General features: G+C 43.0%; 1 protein-coding gene across 1 annotated transcript in view; it reads right to left on the reverse strand.

The window, feature by feature from the left end:
* NDUFS6 (NADH:ubiquinone oxidoreductase subunit S6) overlaps positions 1-19,659 on the reverse strand; it is a 30,596-nt gene extending 10,937 nt beyond the window's left edge. Inside the window, exons 1-3 of the mRNA XM_082259795.1 lie at positions 19,418-19,659; positions 16,834-16,887; positions 1,354-1,476 (exon numbers count right to left, since the gene is read on the reverse strand). Coding sequence (XP_082115921.1) covers positions 1,354-1,476; positions 16,834-16,887; positions 19,418-19,597 — 357 coding nt within the window. The 5' untranslated portion in view covers positions 19,598-19,659. The remainder of the gene's footprint in view (positions 1-1,353; positions 1,477-16,833; positions 16,888-19,417) is intronic.
* Between the last annotated feature and the right edge of the window lie 207 nt (positions 19,660-19,866).

The following is a 19,866-nucleotide window of genomic DNA, read 5'->3' on the forward strand; positions in this document are numbered from 1 at the left end:
AGGGAGGGGTTAAGTGTGTCCTAGGGGCGTGCTTTCTACTGTGTAGGGACATTGCTATTGGTGTAAAAGCAAAGATCAACCGTTCTACATAGTAGAACGGTCAGATCTTTACTTTTACACAGGGAGAACTGACAGGCAGCTTGTTTACACAAGCTGCTCTGTCTTTCTCCCTTCACAGGAGCGATCGCAGTGTGACTGGCGGACATCGAGTCCGCCGGTCACACGCACTGACTTGCCTGTGAATGAGCCGCGGCGGGCGCGCGCCTCGGCGGGCGCGCGCCCGCTCGCTATAGGCTCGCAAGTCAGTGACAGGCGAGTGACGTACCGATACGTCACTCTGCCTGGCCGGGGCTGACCGCCGCAGTATATAGTCGTGCGGCGGTCGGCAACCGGTTAAAAGTGTAACTGTTCATTTGGTGCGATTACACTTCTATTTCATCTGGTCTTTACCCAAGTCCCTCCACCAGTCTACTACTCACCTTAGTTATCCAGTGAGAGATACCAATACCAAGGCAGCACAGACACTGGTCAAAATCTTTTGAGCTGGACCAGTGAATGTACTGTAAACTTCCATTCACGTACTTCTTTGCATGAATTCTAAATTTGTGCAGACTCAGCAAAGAAGCTTTATGAAAAGCATATAAAAGCTTAAAGTGGAGTTCCACCCTATTTTTATACTTACCTCCATCTTCTCGCTCCGGGTCACCTGAAAAAGAAATGGATAATCGCATATTTTTTTTTTTTTTTTACTTACCTCGTAGCGAAGAAAAAATACTTACCTTACTTCCTTCTTCCTCGGCCGCGACCCGTCGTCACTTCCTGGCTCTGCAATGATTCCTGGGGAGCTGAACGTCATAGCTCCCAGGAATCATTGCGCCTGCACCGGCCCCGACGTCAGTTCCGGGTCGCGCGCGTCATCCCCTTCTAAACAGCTTCTGGGCATGCCCAGAAGCTGTAGAGGGATGACGAGCGCGACCCGGAAGTGACGTCGGGGCCGGCGCAGAGCATCGTGGGACCAAAGAAGGCGGAAGAAGACGCCGAAGGGGATCTCGCTGGCTTCAAGCTGCCCACATCTGAGATGGCAGCGCTGGACAAGACGTTTGCAAGGTAAGTATTTGTCCTAACAGGTAAGTGCAACCCGGGACAGATCAGAGGCTAGCCATTGTGGAATGTACTAGCCCTGACTGTCCCGGGGGTATTAAAAAAAAAAATCCAGGGTGGAACTCCGCTTTAAGACCTCACTGACGATGCAGTTATACAGCAATGTTACCATTAACTTTTTCTTTCGTATTTTATAGCATAGGTGCTCTTTTTTAGGTTGCACAGCAATGCATCTCCTCCTTTCCAACTTACCAAGTTGATGTATACTTTAGGATGACCCAAAGCTCCACCTCCTCCATCACACGATACAATTCGGTCTTCAGATTCATTAATAGGCTGTTCCGCAATCAGCTCAACAGCAAACTGCTCATTCACCTACAAAGACAAACACTGTCAAATGGACGCAATCCCATATAGCTTTTTGAGGCATGAGAGAGGCTGAGCGGTTTGTAACAACCCATGATCTAATGCCTAAAATGACATTCCAAGTAACAAAATATAAAACTCAATAATCTTATACAGTTCCTGCGGTAAGGTATTTTGAAATAAATAAAATTATTTAATACCACTAGGACAGCCTCTGTTAGCCCATATTTAGACAACAGCCATGAACATAACTCTTAGAATCTTCCATTTGCACAGGATAAGTTTCTGTCTGTCTCCTTATGGGGGTATTCCTAATAGGTGCATTAAAATGATGTACTGTTTCCATCTGCTCATGCTGATGGATAAGACAGCTAACCGCACATAGGCTGTGTTACAGTTTAAAGTAATGTGATGTCTCAGTGACTGACAACACAAATACCTTCCAGGTTACTCTGGCAGACATCAAGGCACCGACTGTGGCAGCTGAAAGACCCCATCTACCTACTTTGTGGGACGGCCATGCAATGCCTTGACACTTCTGAATGACAAAAAGGCCATACTACTGTCACTTAATGCACGGCACTCAAGGCATGGATGACCTTATTATTAATGCTTGGTCTCTGAAAATCAATCCTACTGGAGAAATACACACGCATTCTCTCTAGCAGATAAATGAGAAGGGATGAGAAATAAAGCATTTGCTGTGCTTCGAGAAAAATACTAAGTGGCCAACAAATAGCTCAGCACAGGATCTGCATTATGCATCACTTTCATCTGATAACGCGGAAATAGATTACTTTGGTTATGAGATATCTATCTATATATCTCTCTTTCTCAAATAAATATAAATAAATAAATATATATCTTTGGTATTTTTCTTTTGAAGGGTGGGCATACTTCATTTGTTTCGTGAAAAAAAAAAAAAAAAAAGTACTATTTAAATGCCATAGTATACCTATAAACAACAACTACTACAACAGCAACATCCCCCCCCCAAAGAAAGAGTATTTCTTTTGAAATTCCCATTTTGCATGTTCTTGACAAAACCAGGCACATAATTAGTACAAACGACAGTGATACCGCTGTACACAAATGTAACTACTTTTGAACTTGTCGGTGCTTTCCACTTAAAAACATGTGTGCATGTAAGGAGAATTTGTGGGCATGCTTTACATTTTCACATGCTACATCTAACCACAAAGTAAACAATTCATGACCCAGGCGCTGGTCTTTTTTGGGCGATAGTTTGAAAGTGTGCTGGGAACTCCCTTTGTATTGTCTTATACTGTATATAGCGAGTCTCTGGCTTGCTCGCTTTTTTGCTTTCAGGAACGTAAAAAATACAAAACTGACACTTTCTTTGCACAATTTTATACGGTAGTCAGCTCAGTGATTTAGACATTGTATTCACTTACAAATTGCAGGCTTAAGTCAGTCTGATACTTAGAATACCAATAAAATGGATAGCAAACTCACTAAAACAGTGTTTTTCAAACTTTTTTCAGTCAAGGCACCCTTTAAAATATAGAGTATCTCAAGGTCCCCTCTAAAATTATGGGCACCCCATTCTAAAATGTAAAAAACTGTTTTACATAATGTGGCAATGTCTACACATGTAGGACACCAAACATTAGGAAAGATTTTTTCCCCCCAATTGATCAAATAGGACCATGCTTAACTGCTTGCCTAATGCATGCCACAGTTGTACGGCGGCAGTCTGGCGCTCCCAGGCAAAGTGGTGTACATGTACGGCGCTAGCCTGGGAGGAGCTAGGGGGCGATCGCGCGCGCAGCCGGAGGCGTGCTACCACCCCCGTTTGTCGGCTGGGGAGCCAGCGCATGTGCCCGATCTCCACTCGCAAGAGAAGGACAGACGGGTGATGTAAACATTCTCACTAAAGTAATCATAGAGGCTATGTGATCCTGCTATGTAGGATCACATCACAAGCCACGCCCCTCCACAGTTAGAATCACGCCCCTAGGGACACACTTAACCCCTTGATCACCAGTAAAGTTTACCCCTTCCCTGCCAGTGTCATTTTTACAGTAACTGTACATATTTTTAGCACTGATTGGTGTAGTAATGTCACTGGTACTCCCAAAGTGTCAAAAATGTCAGTCAGGGGTTCGATCTATCCGCCACAATGTCGCAGTCCCACAAAAAAAAAAAAAAAAAAAAAACAATAAAAATGACATAAATCTTTCCCGTAGTTAGTAAACGCAACGTAACTTTCACGCAAACCAATCAAAATACGCTTATTGCAATTATTTTTTACCAAAAGTACGAAGCGGAAAACAAATTGGCCTAAAATGTTAAAAAATTTAGGATTTTTACATTTTTTTTTTTGAGAATTTCATATAAAAAAAAAAAAAAAAAAAAAAATGTGAAAAAGAGTTACTTTTTAAAAATTATCAATTTTTTTGTTTATAGCGCAAATAAAAAAAAAAAAAAAAAAAAATGCACAGTTAAACAAATGCCACCAAAATAAAGCTCTGTTTGTGGGGAAAAAAGAACGTCAATTTCGTTTGGGTACATCGTCACACGACCGCGCAATTGTCAGTTAAATTAATGCAGTGCCGAATCACAAAATAGGGCCTGGTCTTTTAGCAGTCAAATCTTCCGGGGCTAAAGTGGTTAATAGGTTTTTTTTTTGCCTTCCTTTGGGTCAACAGTGGATACAGGATCGTGTATATGGAGGTGTTCTATTTATTTTTTTTAATTGGTTGTAAATTAAGTTTGGTAATTAAGTATGTAACAAGGCAAGATATAACAAGTATTATTTTAACTATTTAAACAGATATATTAAAACCCTTTTAAAAAGGTATATTTAGCAGACCAAAGTTTTCATATACTTCAACTCTATGTAAAAGGGATAGAAAGCAACATTTTACATCTACAGGAGTGAAATTTCCCTTTTAATTAACTGGTACAATTCTGACAAAAAGACAGTAGACTTGTTTTTTTATTGAAAAAGGACTAAAAGTAAAAGTAAAGACCTAATATTCACCTGTTAACGGCTCGTTGTGAACATTTTCCAGAATCCAACACACTTCTGGGTTTGTCCAATTCCTGGCACCCCACTGTGCATTGTGGTTTCATCAGCCAGCTGCTACGTCACTGCAAGACACAGTCAAGACTTAGCAGCTGGCAGGGGGAACCACAGAGTCATTTTAGCTGAACATTTACCTTGCTAGAGTAATGTATATTTTACATTTTTTTTTGCTATAAAAGCACTACGGTCTCTTTTTTTGAAACTCACACTCTTACTGCAACCCAGCAACTTCGAAGGACTTCCGATCTTGCAGAATGCAAAATAGAAACCTGCTGACAGAGATGCAGCTCAGCTTGATCTTATGTTCCCTGTCTTCTGCATATCAATGAATGCAGTGCACCACCTGATGACATCTCATCCACCCATGTGATCATGTATGTCCTTCCCCACGTCTTTAAATGCGGGGAAAAGGAAGAAAAATGCAAACTTGCAGAAAAGCCATTCCAAAGACTTGAAGCACTTGCTATGCTTCGACATCTATCATATCAGCTATAAGAAAAGAGAAGAGCTGTTTTAGCACAGTAAGTTCCCAACCACTGAGCTGTTGCCCACTGCCAGCCCACAGCCATCTGCCTCCTGCCGATCCCCTAACCTGAGACAGCACCTGCCAGTTTCCATAGTGCGTCACAGTGCCACTCAAAATGCACACTGTTTCTCCAGGCCCCACACTGCTGCTCAAACTCCCACAGTACCACCACCCCGCAGTGCCCCCTGCCTTGCTGCAAACTACAACAGCTCCTTGCAGTGCCCCTGCAAAGTCCCCTGCCTCCAAGAGGGACCCTCAGCCTGCGTCAGAGACCCTATACCCCATAGTCGTCCCCAGCTACCTCCAGAAACCTCATCCCTTACAGGGCCACCAAGTCTGTTGCATAGTCCCCTAACTCCCATCCCTGGAACAGGGACACCCAGCCCCATCCAGAGACTGTCAGATTTTTAATACATACAGTATCTCACAAAAAAAAAAAAAAGTACACACCTCACATTTTTGTAAATAATTTATTATATCTTTTCATGTGACAACACTGAAGAAATTACACTTTGCTATGATGTAAAGTGGTGAGTGTACAGCTTGTTTAGCAGTGTAAATATGATGTCCCCTCAAAATACCTCAACACACAGTCAATAATGCTCAAACCGCTGACAACAAAAGTGAGTACACCCCTAAGTTAAAATGTCCAAATTGTGCCCAAAGCATCAATAATTTGTGTGGCCACCATTATTTTCCAGCACTGCCTTAACCCTCTTGGGCATGGAGTTCACCCGAGCTTCACAGGTTGCCCCTGGTGCCCTCTTCCACTCCTCTATGAAGACATCACGGAGCTGATGGATGTTAGATACCTTGCGCTCCTCCACCTTCCGTTTGAGGATGCCCCACAGATGCTCAAAAGGGTTTAGGTCTGGAGACATGCTTGCCCAGTCCATCACCTTTATCCTCAGCTTCATTAGCAAGGCAGAGGTCGTCTTGGAGGTGTGTTTGGGGTTATGTTGGAATACTGTGGAATACTGCCCTGCAGGCCCAGTCTCTGAAGGGAGGGGAAGTATGCTCATACTTCAGTATGCTACAGTACATGTTGGCATTCATGGTTCTCTTAATTAACTGTAGCTACCCAGTGGTGGCAGCACTCATGCAGCCCCAGACGATGACACTCCCACCATCATGCTTGACTGTAGGCAAGACACACTTGTCTTTGTACTCCTCACCTGGTTGTCGTCACACCCGCTTGACACCCATTTGAACCAAATATTGGTCTCATCAGACCACAGGACATGGTTCCAGTAATCCATGTCCCTAGTCTGCTTGTCTTAAGCAAACTGTTTGCAGGCTCTCTTGTGCATCATTTTTAGAAGGGACTTCCTTCTGGGATGACAGCCATGCATGCAGACCAATTTGATGCAGTGCGCGGTGTATGGTCTGAGCACTGGACAGCCTGAACCCCCACCGCTTCAACCTCTGAAGCAATGCTGGCAGCACTCATACATTTTCCTAAAGACAACCTCTGGATAGGACGCTGAGCACGTGAACTCAACTTCTTTGGTTGACCATGGCGAGGCTGGTTCTGAGTGAAACCTGTCCTGTTAAACCGCTGTATGGTCATGACCACCATGCTGCAGCTCAGTTTTAGGATCTTGGCAAACTTCTTATAGCCTAGGCCATCTTTATGTAGAGCAACAATTTTTTTCAGATCCTCAGAGAGTTCTTTGCCATGATGAACTTCCAGTGACCAGTATGAGAGAGGGAGCGCTATAACAGCAAATTTAACACACCTGCGACCTTGTAAGACCTCGTGTCACATGACACTGGGGAGGAAAAATGGGTAATTGGGCCCAATTTGGACATTTCCAATTAGGGGTATACTTGCTTTTGTTGCCAGGGGTTTAGACTCTAATGGCTGTATGTTGAGTTTTTTGAGGGGGCAGCAAATTTACACTGTTATACAAGCTGTACACTCATTACTTTACATTGTAGCGCAAAGTGTAATTTCTTCAGTGTTGTCACATGAAAAGATATAAAATATTTACAAAAATGTGAGGGGTGTACTTACTTTTGTGAGATACTGTATTTTGTATTCCCATCATTTTTTACTCTTTAGGCATGGAAGTTTTTGGAAGAATATATATTGAGCCTTGGTCTCAATAAAGGTTAAAAACCACTGCTAAAGTATACATTTTATTTATATTTTTTTTTTCTTAAGAGCTTATCTATTGACATAATGATGTCTTGTAAATGAAATACTTACAATGGATCGTTGGCTATACCATAGATCGTTTATGATTTCAGCAGTGCTATTTTTTCTACATTTAGGGAGGTAACATTCCCAGAATAACTACATTGCATCAATTCTACTGGAAATTTAGATCATTGTCATAGGACAGTGATGGCGAACCTATGGCACACGTGCCACAGCTGGCACACAGAGCCCTCTCTGTGGGCACACGAGAGCTGCCGCCACTGCCCGCACTGTGACAAGGGGAGTGAATGCGGGCTGTCAGTTTATTTCCCCTGCTCGCCCCCCTTCTTCTGTCAAGAAGCACGGGACAGGGACAGAGCGGCACTTGCAGGGATCGCCGCCCACTCTGATTCCTCCTGCCTCCCCATTGGCTGAAGCCAAGGACCAATAACAAGCCAGGACAAGAGCACCATGGGACATGGAGTCCTGGAAGACTATGGCTCCATTTTAATCAATTAAAGAAAAACTACAGCCCCAGCATGCCCTGAGAAAATAAGAGGATGGACAGCCTGGAGCCCGGGAAAAAAAAAGAGCTCAGAGAGAAGGGAGAGCAAGGGTGAGAGGAGTCTGGGAGACAAGAGTGAGAGGAGGCTAAGGTGGTTCAGAAGGGAGAGAGAGCCCAAGCCACAACAGCCCCTGGAGTTGAATCAACCAGAGAGGAGCAAGAGGACAGTGATGAAAGGGACATCAAGAGTGAGGAGGGTGATCAAAGGCCCCAACAAAAGGAGAAGCTGCTGCCAGGCACACCGATACTGGACGCCGGAGCTGGGTGAGTGCTGACTTGACTACAATCTCTCTTGGAGTGTGCGATCTGGTGGGTGTGTGCAGTTTAATTGCAGTGTTGGCACTTTGTAAAAAATAAGTTGTTTTTTTATGGCGTTTTGGCACTCGGGCTCAAAAAGGTTCGCCTTCACTGTCATAGGAGATATCATTAGCCACCCTTCATCTCCATAATAACCTCCTTGTGCGCAGGTTGAGCACACAGGAACTCTGAAATCAGCTCACAGAGATAACAAAACACTTTCAATGGTATATTTAACAGACCAAAAAGGGAAAAAATAAGAGAATTTGTAAACCCTAACAATCTTACACTTTAAATACATCACTGCAAGCATTTGTTATATTTGCTTGAAAAAAAAATTCAGAGCTAGACTTGTGGTAACATAATTTCCATGAGTTGTAAAGGATGGCACATGAAAGCTAGGCACCTCCTCCAACCGCAAACACCACATCACCAAAAAACACTTTTAAACAAAATCCTTCTGCCAAGCTAGTCAGTAGTAAACCAGAACTACACAACATAAGCTAAAGCAAAATATATGCAAAAATAAATAATAATAAAAATAAAAAGGGGAACAGAACACAAGGGTGGGAATCCAGTTGTCCTGGAAGACTCATTGAAATAGAATAGTTATTAGTTAATTTAACCCTGGATTTTTGGATTTCTCAAATCGTCCTTTAAGACAGCACAAGAATATTGAGAATATACCAGATTAGAGAGGGACAACAACATCTGGAAAACTCTCCTCCCACAGTGGTATCCATATGTGTTAAAGGCCAAGTTCACTTTTTTCAAAAAAGTAATAAATTAAAATTTTTTTGCAGGTAAGAAAAAAGTGCATTTATTAATTTTTGTTGCCTGGAAAGCATTGCACCAGCGTTCAGCAGATTGCTGATGCCATTTGGGTCTCCTGTACACAGCCAGTGTTATCGGCTTACCGGTACATACCTTTGACTCAGCCAGAGGAAGCTTTGTATTACTAGAATACATTTTCTCTGATTGGCTGAGTGATTTTAGTGTGTTCTGGGTATGAGACAGGAAGTCTTGGCTCTAACCCGAAACAAGGCCTCAGCTACATACAGTTTATACCGCACATCTAGCGGCCCCAGATTAGTGTGGGACATAGTTTATTTAGGCCAGCTTGGCCCAAGCAAACTATGTAAAAAAGTGTAGCAAAAGCTGGAGCTCAGCTTCAAGCCATCAATTTGGCCTTGTTTTATTTATACAGCCATGAGCATATTCTGCATATGAGAGAAGTATGCAGGATTCCTGCATATTTATTGAATTAAAAACCTTTTATGAATTCTTCAGTGCAAGCTGAAATTGTAAAGCTCACCAGAACATAAATGTGCTGACTTACAGTTAAGTTCATATACAGCTGCTAGAAAAAGTATGTGAACCCTTTGGAATGATATGGATTTCTGCACAAAGTGGTCATAAAATGTGATCGGATCATCTTCTAAGTCACAACAATAGACAATCAGTCTGCTAAAACTAATAACACACAAAGAATGAAATGTTGCCATGTTTTTATTGAACACACCATGTAAACATTCACAGTGCAGGTGGAAAAAGTATGTGAACCCTTGGATTTAATAACTGGTTGAACCTCCTTTGGCAGCAATAACTTCAACCAAACCTTTCCTGTAGTTGCAGATCAGACGTGCACAACGGTCAGGAGTAATTCTTGACCATTCCTCTTTACAGAACTGTTTTAGTTCAGAAAAATTCTTGGGATGTCTGGTGTGAATTGCTTTCTTGAGGTCATGCCACAGCATCTCAATCGGGTTGAGGTCAGGACTCTGACTGGGCCACTTCAAAAGGCGTATTTTCTTCTGTTTAAGCCATTCTGTTGATTTACTTCAATGCTTTGGGTCATTGTCCTGTTGCAACACCCATCTTCTGTTGAGCTTCAGCTGGTAGACAGATGGCCTTAAGTTCTCCTGCAAAATGTCTTGATAAACTTGGGAACTAATTTTTTCCTTCAATGATAGCAATCTGTCTAGGCCCTGACACAGCAAAGCAGCCTCAAACCATGATGCCCCCACCACCATACTTCACAGTTGGGATGAGGTTTTGATGTTGTTGTGCTGTGCCTCTTTTTCGCCACACATAGTGTTGTGTGTTTCTTCCAAACAACACAACTTTGGTTTCATCTGTCCACAGAATATTTTGCCAGTACTGCTGTGGAACAACCAGGTGCTCTTGTGCAAATTGTAAACGTGCAGCAATGTTTTGTTTGGACAGCAATGGCTTCCGCTGTGGTATCCTCCCATGAAATCCATTCTTGTTTAGTGTTTTACGTATTGTAGATTCGCTAACAGGGATGTTAGCATTTGCCAGTGACTTTTGTAAGTCTTTAGCTGACACTCTAGGATTCTTCTTCACCTCATTGAGCAGTCTGCACTGTGCTCTTGCAGTCATCTTTACAGGACGGCCACTCCTAGGGAGAGTAGCAGCAGTGCTGAACTTTCTCCATTTATAGACAATTTGTCTTACTGTGGACTGATGGACAGCAAGGCTTTTGGAGATACTTTTATAACCCTTTCCAGCTTCATGCAAGTCAACAATTCTTAATCGTAGGTCTTCTGAGCGCTCTTTTGTGCGAGGCATCATTCACATCAGGCAATGCTTCTTGTGAAAAGCAAACCCAGAACTGGTGGGTGTTCTTTATAGGGCAGGGCAGCTGTAACCAACACCTCCAATCTCATCTCATTTAGACTCCAGTTGGCTGACATCTCACTCCAATTAGCTCTTGGAGATGTCATAAGTCTAGGGGTTCACATACTTTTTCCACCTGCACTGTGAAGGTTTACATGGTGTGTTCAATAAAAACATGGCAACATTTCATTCTTTGTGTGTTATTAGTTTAAGCAGACTGTGATTGTCTATTGTTGTGACTTAGATGATGATCAGATCACATTTAATGATCAACTTGTGCAGAAATCCATATCATTCCAAAGGGTTCACATACTTTTTCTTGCAGCTGTATATTTGGACACAGGCACAATTTTCATACTTTTAGCTCTGTGTGCCACCAGAATAAAATTAAAATGAAACAATCCAAATTAATTTGAAGTTCAGACTTTCAGTTTTAATTCAAGGGGTTGAACATAAATATCAAGTACAAATTTTAGGAACTGCAACAATTTTTATATACAGTCCCCCCATTTTCAGGGGCTTAAATGTAATTGGACAAATTAATATAATCATAAATAAAATGTACATTTTCAATATTTTGTTGAGAATCCTTTACTGGCAATGACTGCCTGAAGTCTGGAACCCATGGACAATAGAGTTTCAGACAAAGACTGGGTTTCCTCCTTTCTGATGCTTTGCCAGGCTCTAACTGCAGCCATCCTCAGTCATTCTTTGTTTGTGGGTCTTTCTGCCTTTAGTTTTGCCTGTAGCAAGTGAAATGCATGCTCAATTGGGTTGAGATCAGATGATTGACTTGCTATTAAAGAATATTCCACTTCTTTTCCTTCAAATGCTCCTGGGTTGCTTTTGCAGTGTGTTTTGGATCATTGTCCATCTGTACTGTGAAACAACGTCCAATCAAACTGCTGCATTTGGCTGAATCTGGGCTGACAGCATCTCTCTAAACACTGCAGAATTCATCCAGCTGCTTCTGTCACATCAATAAACGCCAATGACCCAGTGCCACTGGAAGCTATGCATGCCATCACACTGCCTTCACCATGTTTTACAGATGACATTATGTGCTTTGGATCATGAGCTGTTCAAAGCCTTTTCCACACCTTTTTCTGCCCGTCATTCTGGTACAGATTAATCTTAGTTTTATCCGTCCAAAGGATGCTTTTCTATAACTGGTCTGGCTATTTTAGATGTTTTTTGGCAAAGTCTAATCTGGCTTTTCTATTCTTCAGGCTTATGGTTTGCACCTTGTGGTGAACCCTCTGTATTTGCTCTCGTAAAATCTTCTCTTGATTGTAGACTTTGACAAAGATACACCCACCTCCTGCAGAGTGTCCTTCACTTGTCTGGTTGTTGTGAATGGGGTTTTCTTTCCAATAGAGAGGATCCTGCAATTATCCACCACTGTCGTCTTCCTTGGACGTCCAGGCCTTTTTATATTGCTGAGCTCACCAGTGGGTTCTTCTGAACTCAGAACGTACCAAACTGTTGATTTGGCCACTCCTAATGTTGCTGCTATCTCTCTGATAGATTTGTTTAGTTTTTGAAGCCTTACAATGGCCCGTTTCACTTGCATGGACAGCTCCTTTGAATGTACAGTGGGTACGGAAAGTATTCAGACCCCCTTAAATTTTTCACTCTTTGTTATATTGCAGCCATTTGCTAAAATCATTTAAGTTCATTCTTCTTCCTCATGAATGTACACATAGCACCCCATACTGACAGAAAAACACAGAATTGTTGACATTGTTGCAGATTTATTAAAAAAGAAAAACTGAAATATCACATGGTCCTAAGTATTCAGACCCTTTGCTCAGTATTTAGTAGAAGCCCCCTTTTGATCTAATACAGCCAGGAGTCTTTTTGGGAAAGATGCAACAAGTCTTTCACACCTGGATTTGGGGATCCTCTGCCATTCCTCCTTGCAGATCCTCTCCAGTTCTGTCAGGTTGGATGGTAAACATTGGTGGACAGCCATTTTTAGGTCTCTCCAGAGATGCTCAATTGGGTTTAAGTCAGGGCTCTGGCTGGGCCATTCAAGAACAGTCACGGAGTTGTTGTGAAGCCACTCCTTCGTTATTTTAGCTGTGTGCTTAGGGTCATTGTCTTGTTGGAAGGTAAACCTTCGGCCCAGTCTGAGGTCCAGAGCACTCTGGAGAAGGTTTTTGTCCAGGATATCCCTGTACTTGGCCGCATTCATCTTTCCCCCGATTGCAACCAGTCGTCCTGTCCTTGCAGCTGAAAAACACCCCCACAGCATGATGCTGCCACCACCATGCTTCACTGTTGGGACTGTATTGGACAGGTGATGAGCAGTGCCTGGTTTTCTCCACACATACCGCTTAGAATTAAGGCCAAAAAGTTCTATTTTGGTCTCATCAGACCAGAGAATCTTATTTCTCACCATCTTGGAGTCCTTCAGGTGTTTTTTTTAGCAAACTCCATGCAGGCTTTCATGTGTCTTACACTGAGAGGCTTCCGTTGGGCCACTCTGCCATAAAGCCCCGACTGGTGGAGGGCTGCAGTGATGGTTGACTTTCTACAACTTTCTCCCATCTCCTGACTGCATCTCTGGAGCTCAGCCATAGTGATCTTTGGGTTCTTCTTTACCTCTCTCACGAAGGCTCTTCTCCCCCGATAGCTCAGTTTGGCCGGACGGCCAGCTCTAGGAAGGGTTCTGGTCGTCCCAAACGTCTTCCATTTGAGGATTATGGAGGCCACTGTGCTCTTAGGAACCTTAAGTGCAGCAGAAATCTTTTGGTAACCTTGGCCAGATCTGTGCCTTGCCACAATTCTGTCTCTGAGCTCTTCAGGCAGTTCCTTTGACCTCATGATTCTCATTTGCTCTGACATGCATTGTGATCTGGAAGGTCTTATATAGACAGGTGTGTGGCTTTCCTAATCAAGTCCAATCAGTATAATCAAACACAGCTGGACTCAAATGAAGGTGTAGAACCATCTCAAGGATGATCAGAAGAAATGGAAAGCACCTGAGTTAAATATATGAGTGTCACAGCAAAGGGTCTGAATACTTAGGACCATGTGATATTTCAGTTTTTCTTTTTTAATAAATCTGCAACAATGTCAACAATTCTGTGTTTTTCTGTCAGTATGGGGAGCTGTGTGTACATTCATGAGGAAGAAGAATGAACTTAAATGATTTTAGCAAATGGCTGCAATATAACAAAGAGTGAAAAATTTAAGGGGGGTCTGAATACTTTCCGTACCCACTGTATGATGTAGATTCACAGAAATAGATTCCAAATGCAAATACCACACTTAGAATCAATTCCAGACTATTTACCCGCTTAATTGATGAATAAATAATGAAGGAGTAGCCCATACCTGGCCATGAAATAGCTTTTGAGTCAATTCTCCAATTACTTTTGGTCCCTTGAAAAGGGGGGGGGGGTGGCTATTCTTAAGAGCTGTGATTCCTAAACCCTTCCTCTGATTTGGATGTACATACCCTCAAATTAAACCTGAGAGTGTGCACTTTTAGCCCATATCCATTATATAACTATAGCTTAAATATGTTTTGGGAAATACCTGAAAATCCAAAACTGTGCCTGTGTCCTAATATATGGACCTTACTGTAGATCTGAGCTGTGGTAAAGATATACATCTACACTCCATAAACGTCTCCCCTCCCCACTGTGCAGGAATAGCAACCTACATATTACAAATGTGTGTCAAGGTGGTCCATTTCAGCATCTCTAGCTAAGAGGGTGTTAAGTGATACATCAAGTCATCATAAGTGTTTTCGGGTATTTGAGGCAGGTTGCATGGGGACAGAAAGCCTACTCATATGGCATTGGCATCCAACTATAATTTAACCCCTTTCCACTGACAGTACGCATTTATGTGGCCCCACTGGACTCACTTTACTTTTGCAGATTCCAACTTGAATGCAGTGGTCAGCGCAGTTTGCCATACTTTCCAATCATTTTGGATGGGAGCAAGAACCCCCCATAAAGTCCTGGTCTTGGTTTCCTAGTCCAACTAGAAGAGTGTCATCCCAAACTGCTAGAAGTGACACCACTCTACCTGATAGTGGAGGATGGGACTGCATGTGCTCACTAGGTCTAAAGTGTCAGGACTCCATGTGGTCCATGCCATCCAAGAACACACTATAGGCCCTTCTCAAAACTCCCTAGGAGGGGGAGGAAAAAGACAGGGTTGACAGCCAGGGGCTTCAGGAAACAACCTCCTACAACCAGACAGGAGCTAAGATCTTTGAAAGACTTTCTGTTCTAGGACAATGCTGGTCCTTCATGCATTTAGTGCAGGGATATGCTTTACAAACGTGCTCTGCTGGCTCCAGACCAGTGGAGAGTAACAGAACTGAATGACAGTTCTGTAAACAAACAAAACAAAAAGCTAGGAAGAAAGCTGGGTCATGGGTGACAATGCCTGCTCTCTTACAATCACAGGGCTCCCTGCTTCATCAAGCTCCATGGGGCTTCCCTGGTTATACAAGGACCAATTTTTATGACTGAGATATGCACTGCTGCACTACGCACGTCGCGGCCGAACAGAGAACGGATAGTGATATTCACTCCTTTATAAAATGACCCCATAAGTATGGTCTTGGAAAGATCAGACAAAAAACAAATAATGCCTGAAAGCAAAATCGAATGCATTCATCACATCGAAGGAGGTGGTCAGCTGCAACATATTACAACTTTTTGGACAGTACTGTTGAATCTTAACCCCTTCCCTCCAAGCATATGCATATAGAAGGTCTCATGAAGTGGGTTCTTATTTGTGGGGCTGCATATATGTGCTGCTTTGTTTATGCAGAGAGCACACTGAACAGTGTGCTCCCAGCACAGAGAATGAGTCAAAGACAGCTCTGGGTCTTTTACTAATGATCAAGAACCAGAGAAGTCCAGTTCTCAAACACCTGATTGCTGTGATAGTCTGTGATTGGCTATCGCAGTGATCAGTTACTGTACAGCATGCCTCTGTTTTCTCCTCTTGAATGGAGAAAAAGATACACTGGGGTAAATTTACAAAAACCGGTGCACTCAGAATCTGGTGCAGCCGTGCATGGTAGCCAATTAGCTTCTAACATCAGCTTGTTCAATTAAGCTTTGGTAACAAAACCCAGAAGCTGATTGGTTTCTATGCAGTAGTGGGCCTGATTTTGCACTCTCCAGCTTTAGTACATAAACCCTATTGCATCTTTTTCTCCTTGCTACAGGAGAAAAATTAAAAAGAACAGTGTGTTAAAAAATTAAAAATAAGGATACAATAGCTAGATCAGGGTTTGACTAGGTCAGTGTCAGGGCCATCAAAAGTCATGGCCAGAGGCAAAGGTCAGGGTCAGTGTATTTTGGGTAGGATTAAAAAAAAATAAAAAAAATGCTTTTTAGTTTTTTTTTTTTTTTTTTAAATCAGCGTCAGTGTGTCTTGGACCCCATTCACACTAGCGCGACTTATCAGGCGACTTGGTCGCCTGACAAGTCGCGGTGGGTCGCTCACCATTGAGTAGTACAGGACCCGTTCTAATAGGAGCGACACAAGTCGCTCCGACTTAGAAAAAAGGTCCTGTACTAATTTGGGGCGACCTGGAGGCGACTTGCATTGACTTCAATGATATGAAGTCCCTGCAAGTCGCGCCAAGGACTTTACAGGTCGCCCCACCAAGTCGTGTCGCCCCTGTCTGAATGGGATCTTAGTTAGGATAAAAAAAGAAAAATGCACACTATTGTTCCTGGGGCCGATAAGGGGTACAAACAACAAATAAGATATACATGTGGTATTGCTAGTAGTATAGTTCTTTGTTGATAGGTTAGGGTAACAGCAAGAAATACAGATACATTTTAAAAAATTATTTTTTTTACCATTTGTGCTAGTTTCCAAATAAAAAAAAAAAAAAAAAACCACACATACAAACAAGTCAGGAGATAGCCAATAACATTTATCACCACATGAAGGTCCAATTTGCTCTAATAAAAACAAATTATTAATTCCCCTGGATACACTGAGTAGTTGCAATGTTATATACAGTTTTACCGAAACATGTCAAGAGTTGCAAAACTGTATTGTTAAGATTTGTTTAACCTTTGTCATGAAGGGGTTAACTAAACCCCGCAAAGCATTTTTTATTGATGTACACTAATACTTTAAGGTTTCCTTACCTCTTTCTGCTTCCCAACAAATCTTACTTTCCTGTAGTCATTTTCCTCATATACCTGAAAATAAAGAATATTTATTGACAACCATTTATAGTGGATCTTAGCTGCATTTGAGCACCACAAAGCAAAAACACTATTTAAACCATTCTTAATATCTAAAGCAAACTCCCCTATCAATCCATGTCTATTTGCTTTATTTTGTTGAGAAATCACTTTGAAAAACAACTCCCCGGGGTTTCTGGCCGTGGCCATCCTAAATAAGGGCAGATGATTCATGTAGCATTTACTTCTTGGAATCCATCTGCCCTTAGCTCAGGCATGCGTGCTAAGCTGAGAAAACCCCTCCTCCTCTCTTCCCCTCCTGAAGCTCTTGGGATGTATTCACGCCTCTAACGATGTCCTATTGCATGAAATGCGTAAGCCAGGCCCTTTGAGACACAAGCATGCTATGAGCTGCCGCTATCCATGTTTTTTTATCCATGCTCATTTATTTTCTTTGTTTGTAAGAACCATCTTAGTAAATCTTTACATTTGTTTGAACATACTTCACCATGTGCCTCTTCTTTCACTACGGTGATCAACTCCTTGTGATGGGGGTTTCACGTTGTGGAGTGCATTACCTTTGGACAAGTGATGTAGAGAGCTGACTACTGATCTCCTGTGTGCCGGGTTTAATCTCGGTGTAGAGCCATCCATTTGTGACCTGATGCTGGAGTTGCATCTTTACTACATGCTTGTTTGTAATTTCCTTCTGGTAAGGAGATTAGATTTAAGCTGGATACACACTATACACTAAACACTATTACAGCTGGTAAACAGCTGTAATATATTTGATGTTTAGAGTTCTGCTTCAACACTAACCCCCTATTTTGATGTACAGCAAATGTCATCATAAAAACCAAACATCAGCTTTGCTTCCTCAGCTTCCCTGTACTATGTCACCACACCTCCCAACTTTTTGAGATGAGAACGAAGGACACCTATTAGCAAAAGTATGCAGGTATAGGACACACCCCCTGTCAAACCCCATAAAGGAGAATTGTTTTTAAAAAAAGGATTAGTTAACCACTTCAATACAGGGCACTTTCACCCCCTTCCTGCCCAGGCCAATTTTCACCTTTTAGCGCTGTTGCATTTTGAATGACAATTGCGCGGTCAGGCAACACTGTACCTAAACCAAATTTATGTCATTTGCCCCCCACAAATAAATCTTTCTTTTGGTGGTATTTGATCACCACAAGGTTTTTTCTTTTTTGCTAAACAAATAAAAAAAAGACCGAAAAGTTTGAAAAAAAAAGTTTTTTGTTTAGATTACAATTTTGTAAATAAATACATTTTTTCCTGCACGGATGAGACTGAACTGACAGGCACTGATGAGGAGGCACTGATGGGGTGGCACCGATGGGCAATAATGGGCAGCGCTGATAGATGGCAATGATGGGCAGCACTGATGGGGAGAGCAATGGCAAGCAGCACTAATGCGGAGGGCAATGGGGGGGCTCCCTGAGCCCCGATTGCCATCCCTGGGGTCATGGGTGGGCATCCCTGGGGTCATGGGTGGGCATCCCTGGGGGTTCTAGTGGTACCCCCGAGGGTCTGCACTGGTAATCAATGATCTGATTACCAGTGCCAACCCCCCCCCTGTCAGGGGAGCTGCTGATCGGCGCTACTTTACTTGTGCCTGTCATTCACGTACTGAGGAAAGCTGATCAACGGCTCTTCCTGTTTACTATGTGACCAGCCGTGATTGGACACGGCTGGTCACATGGTAAAGAGCCTACGTCAGTAGGCTCTTTACCGAGATCGGAGATGCGAGGAGTCAGACTGACACCTCGCATCACTGATCGTCGCTCTGCGCGCCCCCCTGACGTCTGGTCAGGATAATGCAACCACTTTTCCAACCTCAAACACCTTTAGGGCGGGCGGGAAGTGGTTAAACCAATAAGTTCTTTTTTAAAACTACTATTCCTTTATACTGGCTTTTGAAATGTACAAATACAGCAATTTAGAAATCGGATGAAAGGTTTAGCACTGGGAAACACTTTTAGGCCCCTTTCACACAGGGGTGTCTGTCAGCGGACTCGGTTTTTCTCGATCTCCCGCTGAGTAGGCGGATGACAGCTGTGTCTCCACGCTGTGTGCAGAGACAGAGCTGTCAGGTCCCACTGTTATCTATGGAGGAATCAGATGAGAACAGACCGCCTGTCCATTCTCATCCGATCCGATAGAAAATAGGGTTTCCATCCGTCCAGATTAGACGGATCGGATGTCAGCGGACATGTCTCCGCTGACATCTGATGCCCCATAGAGATGCATGGGGGGGGACCGTTCAGATCCACCAAAAAAACGGACAGGCCGATCTGAACGGTCCGCCTGTGTGAAAGGGGCCTTAGAAAAAGAAATAGTACATGTTATAAAGAACTATATAGATCAGACCAAATGAGGAAAGAGGGACAGTAAGTGGAAATCAGGGACACTTGGGAGTATTATAAGGTGCAGTGATTGTGTCATGCACAGTAATGGAGGTATTATTTAGGACTCAGCAGCCCAATATCAGAGATAAAACCATAAAAGAACATGACATGACCTGTCCGGTGTGAGTGACCTTCTCTCCGGCCACGGACTGCAGAGCGCTGTGATGTCTCCAGCTTTGTATCCTCACACACCCCAAGCCGCGGGCTGCACCGCCCAGTGTGCCCCCATCCAGTCCCTTTCCCACGACACCTCTGACATAAACACGACCCAGAGCAATCCAGGAGGCCGCCATGTTTAATGTCACCCTCGGCTCGCTTCCCCCTGACCCCGGAAGTAGATGGTGAGCCACTGCCACTCTCCTGTAGAATCAACCAATAAGAAGAGAGGAAGGCGCGTCACGTGGACGCTGTCATACAGTGTAGCCGTGTGCTGTTGTTATCGGAACGGACGGTACATGTGGAGGTTAGTGGTGAATGTCACAGTGTGAGGACAGTCAGTGGTGGCGGTAGGTGGTATGTAGGTAGCTCTGTAAGGACTGAATCTAGTTTTCTGGCAGTACAC

Source organism: Pelophylax lessonae, assembly GCF_965119305.1.
Source record: "Pelophylax lessonae genome assembly, chromosome: 5".
NCBI classification, from domain to species: Eukaryota; Metazoa; Chordata; class Amphibia; order Anura; family Ranidae; genus Pelophylax; species Pelophylax lessonae.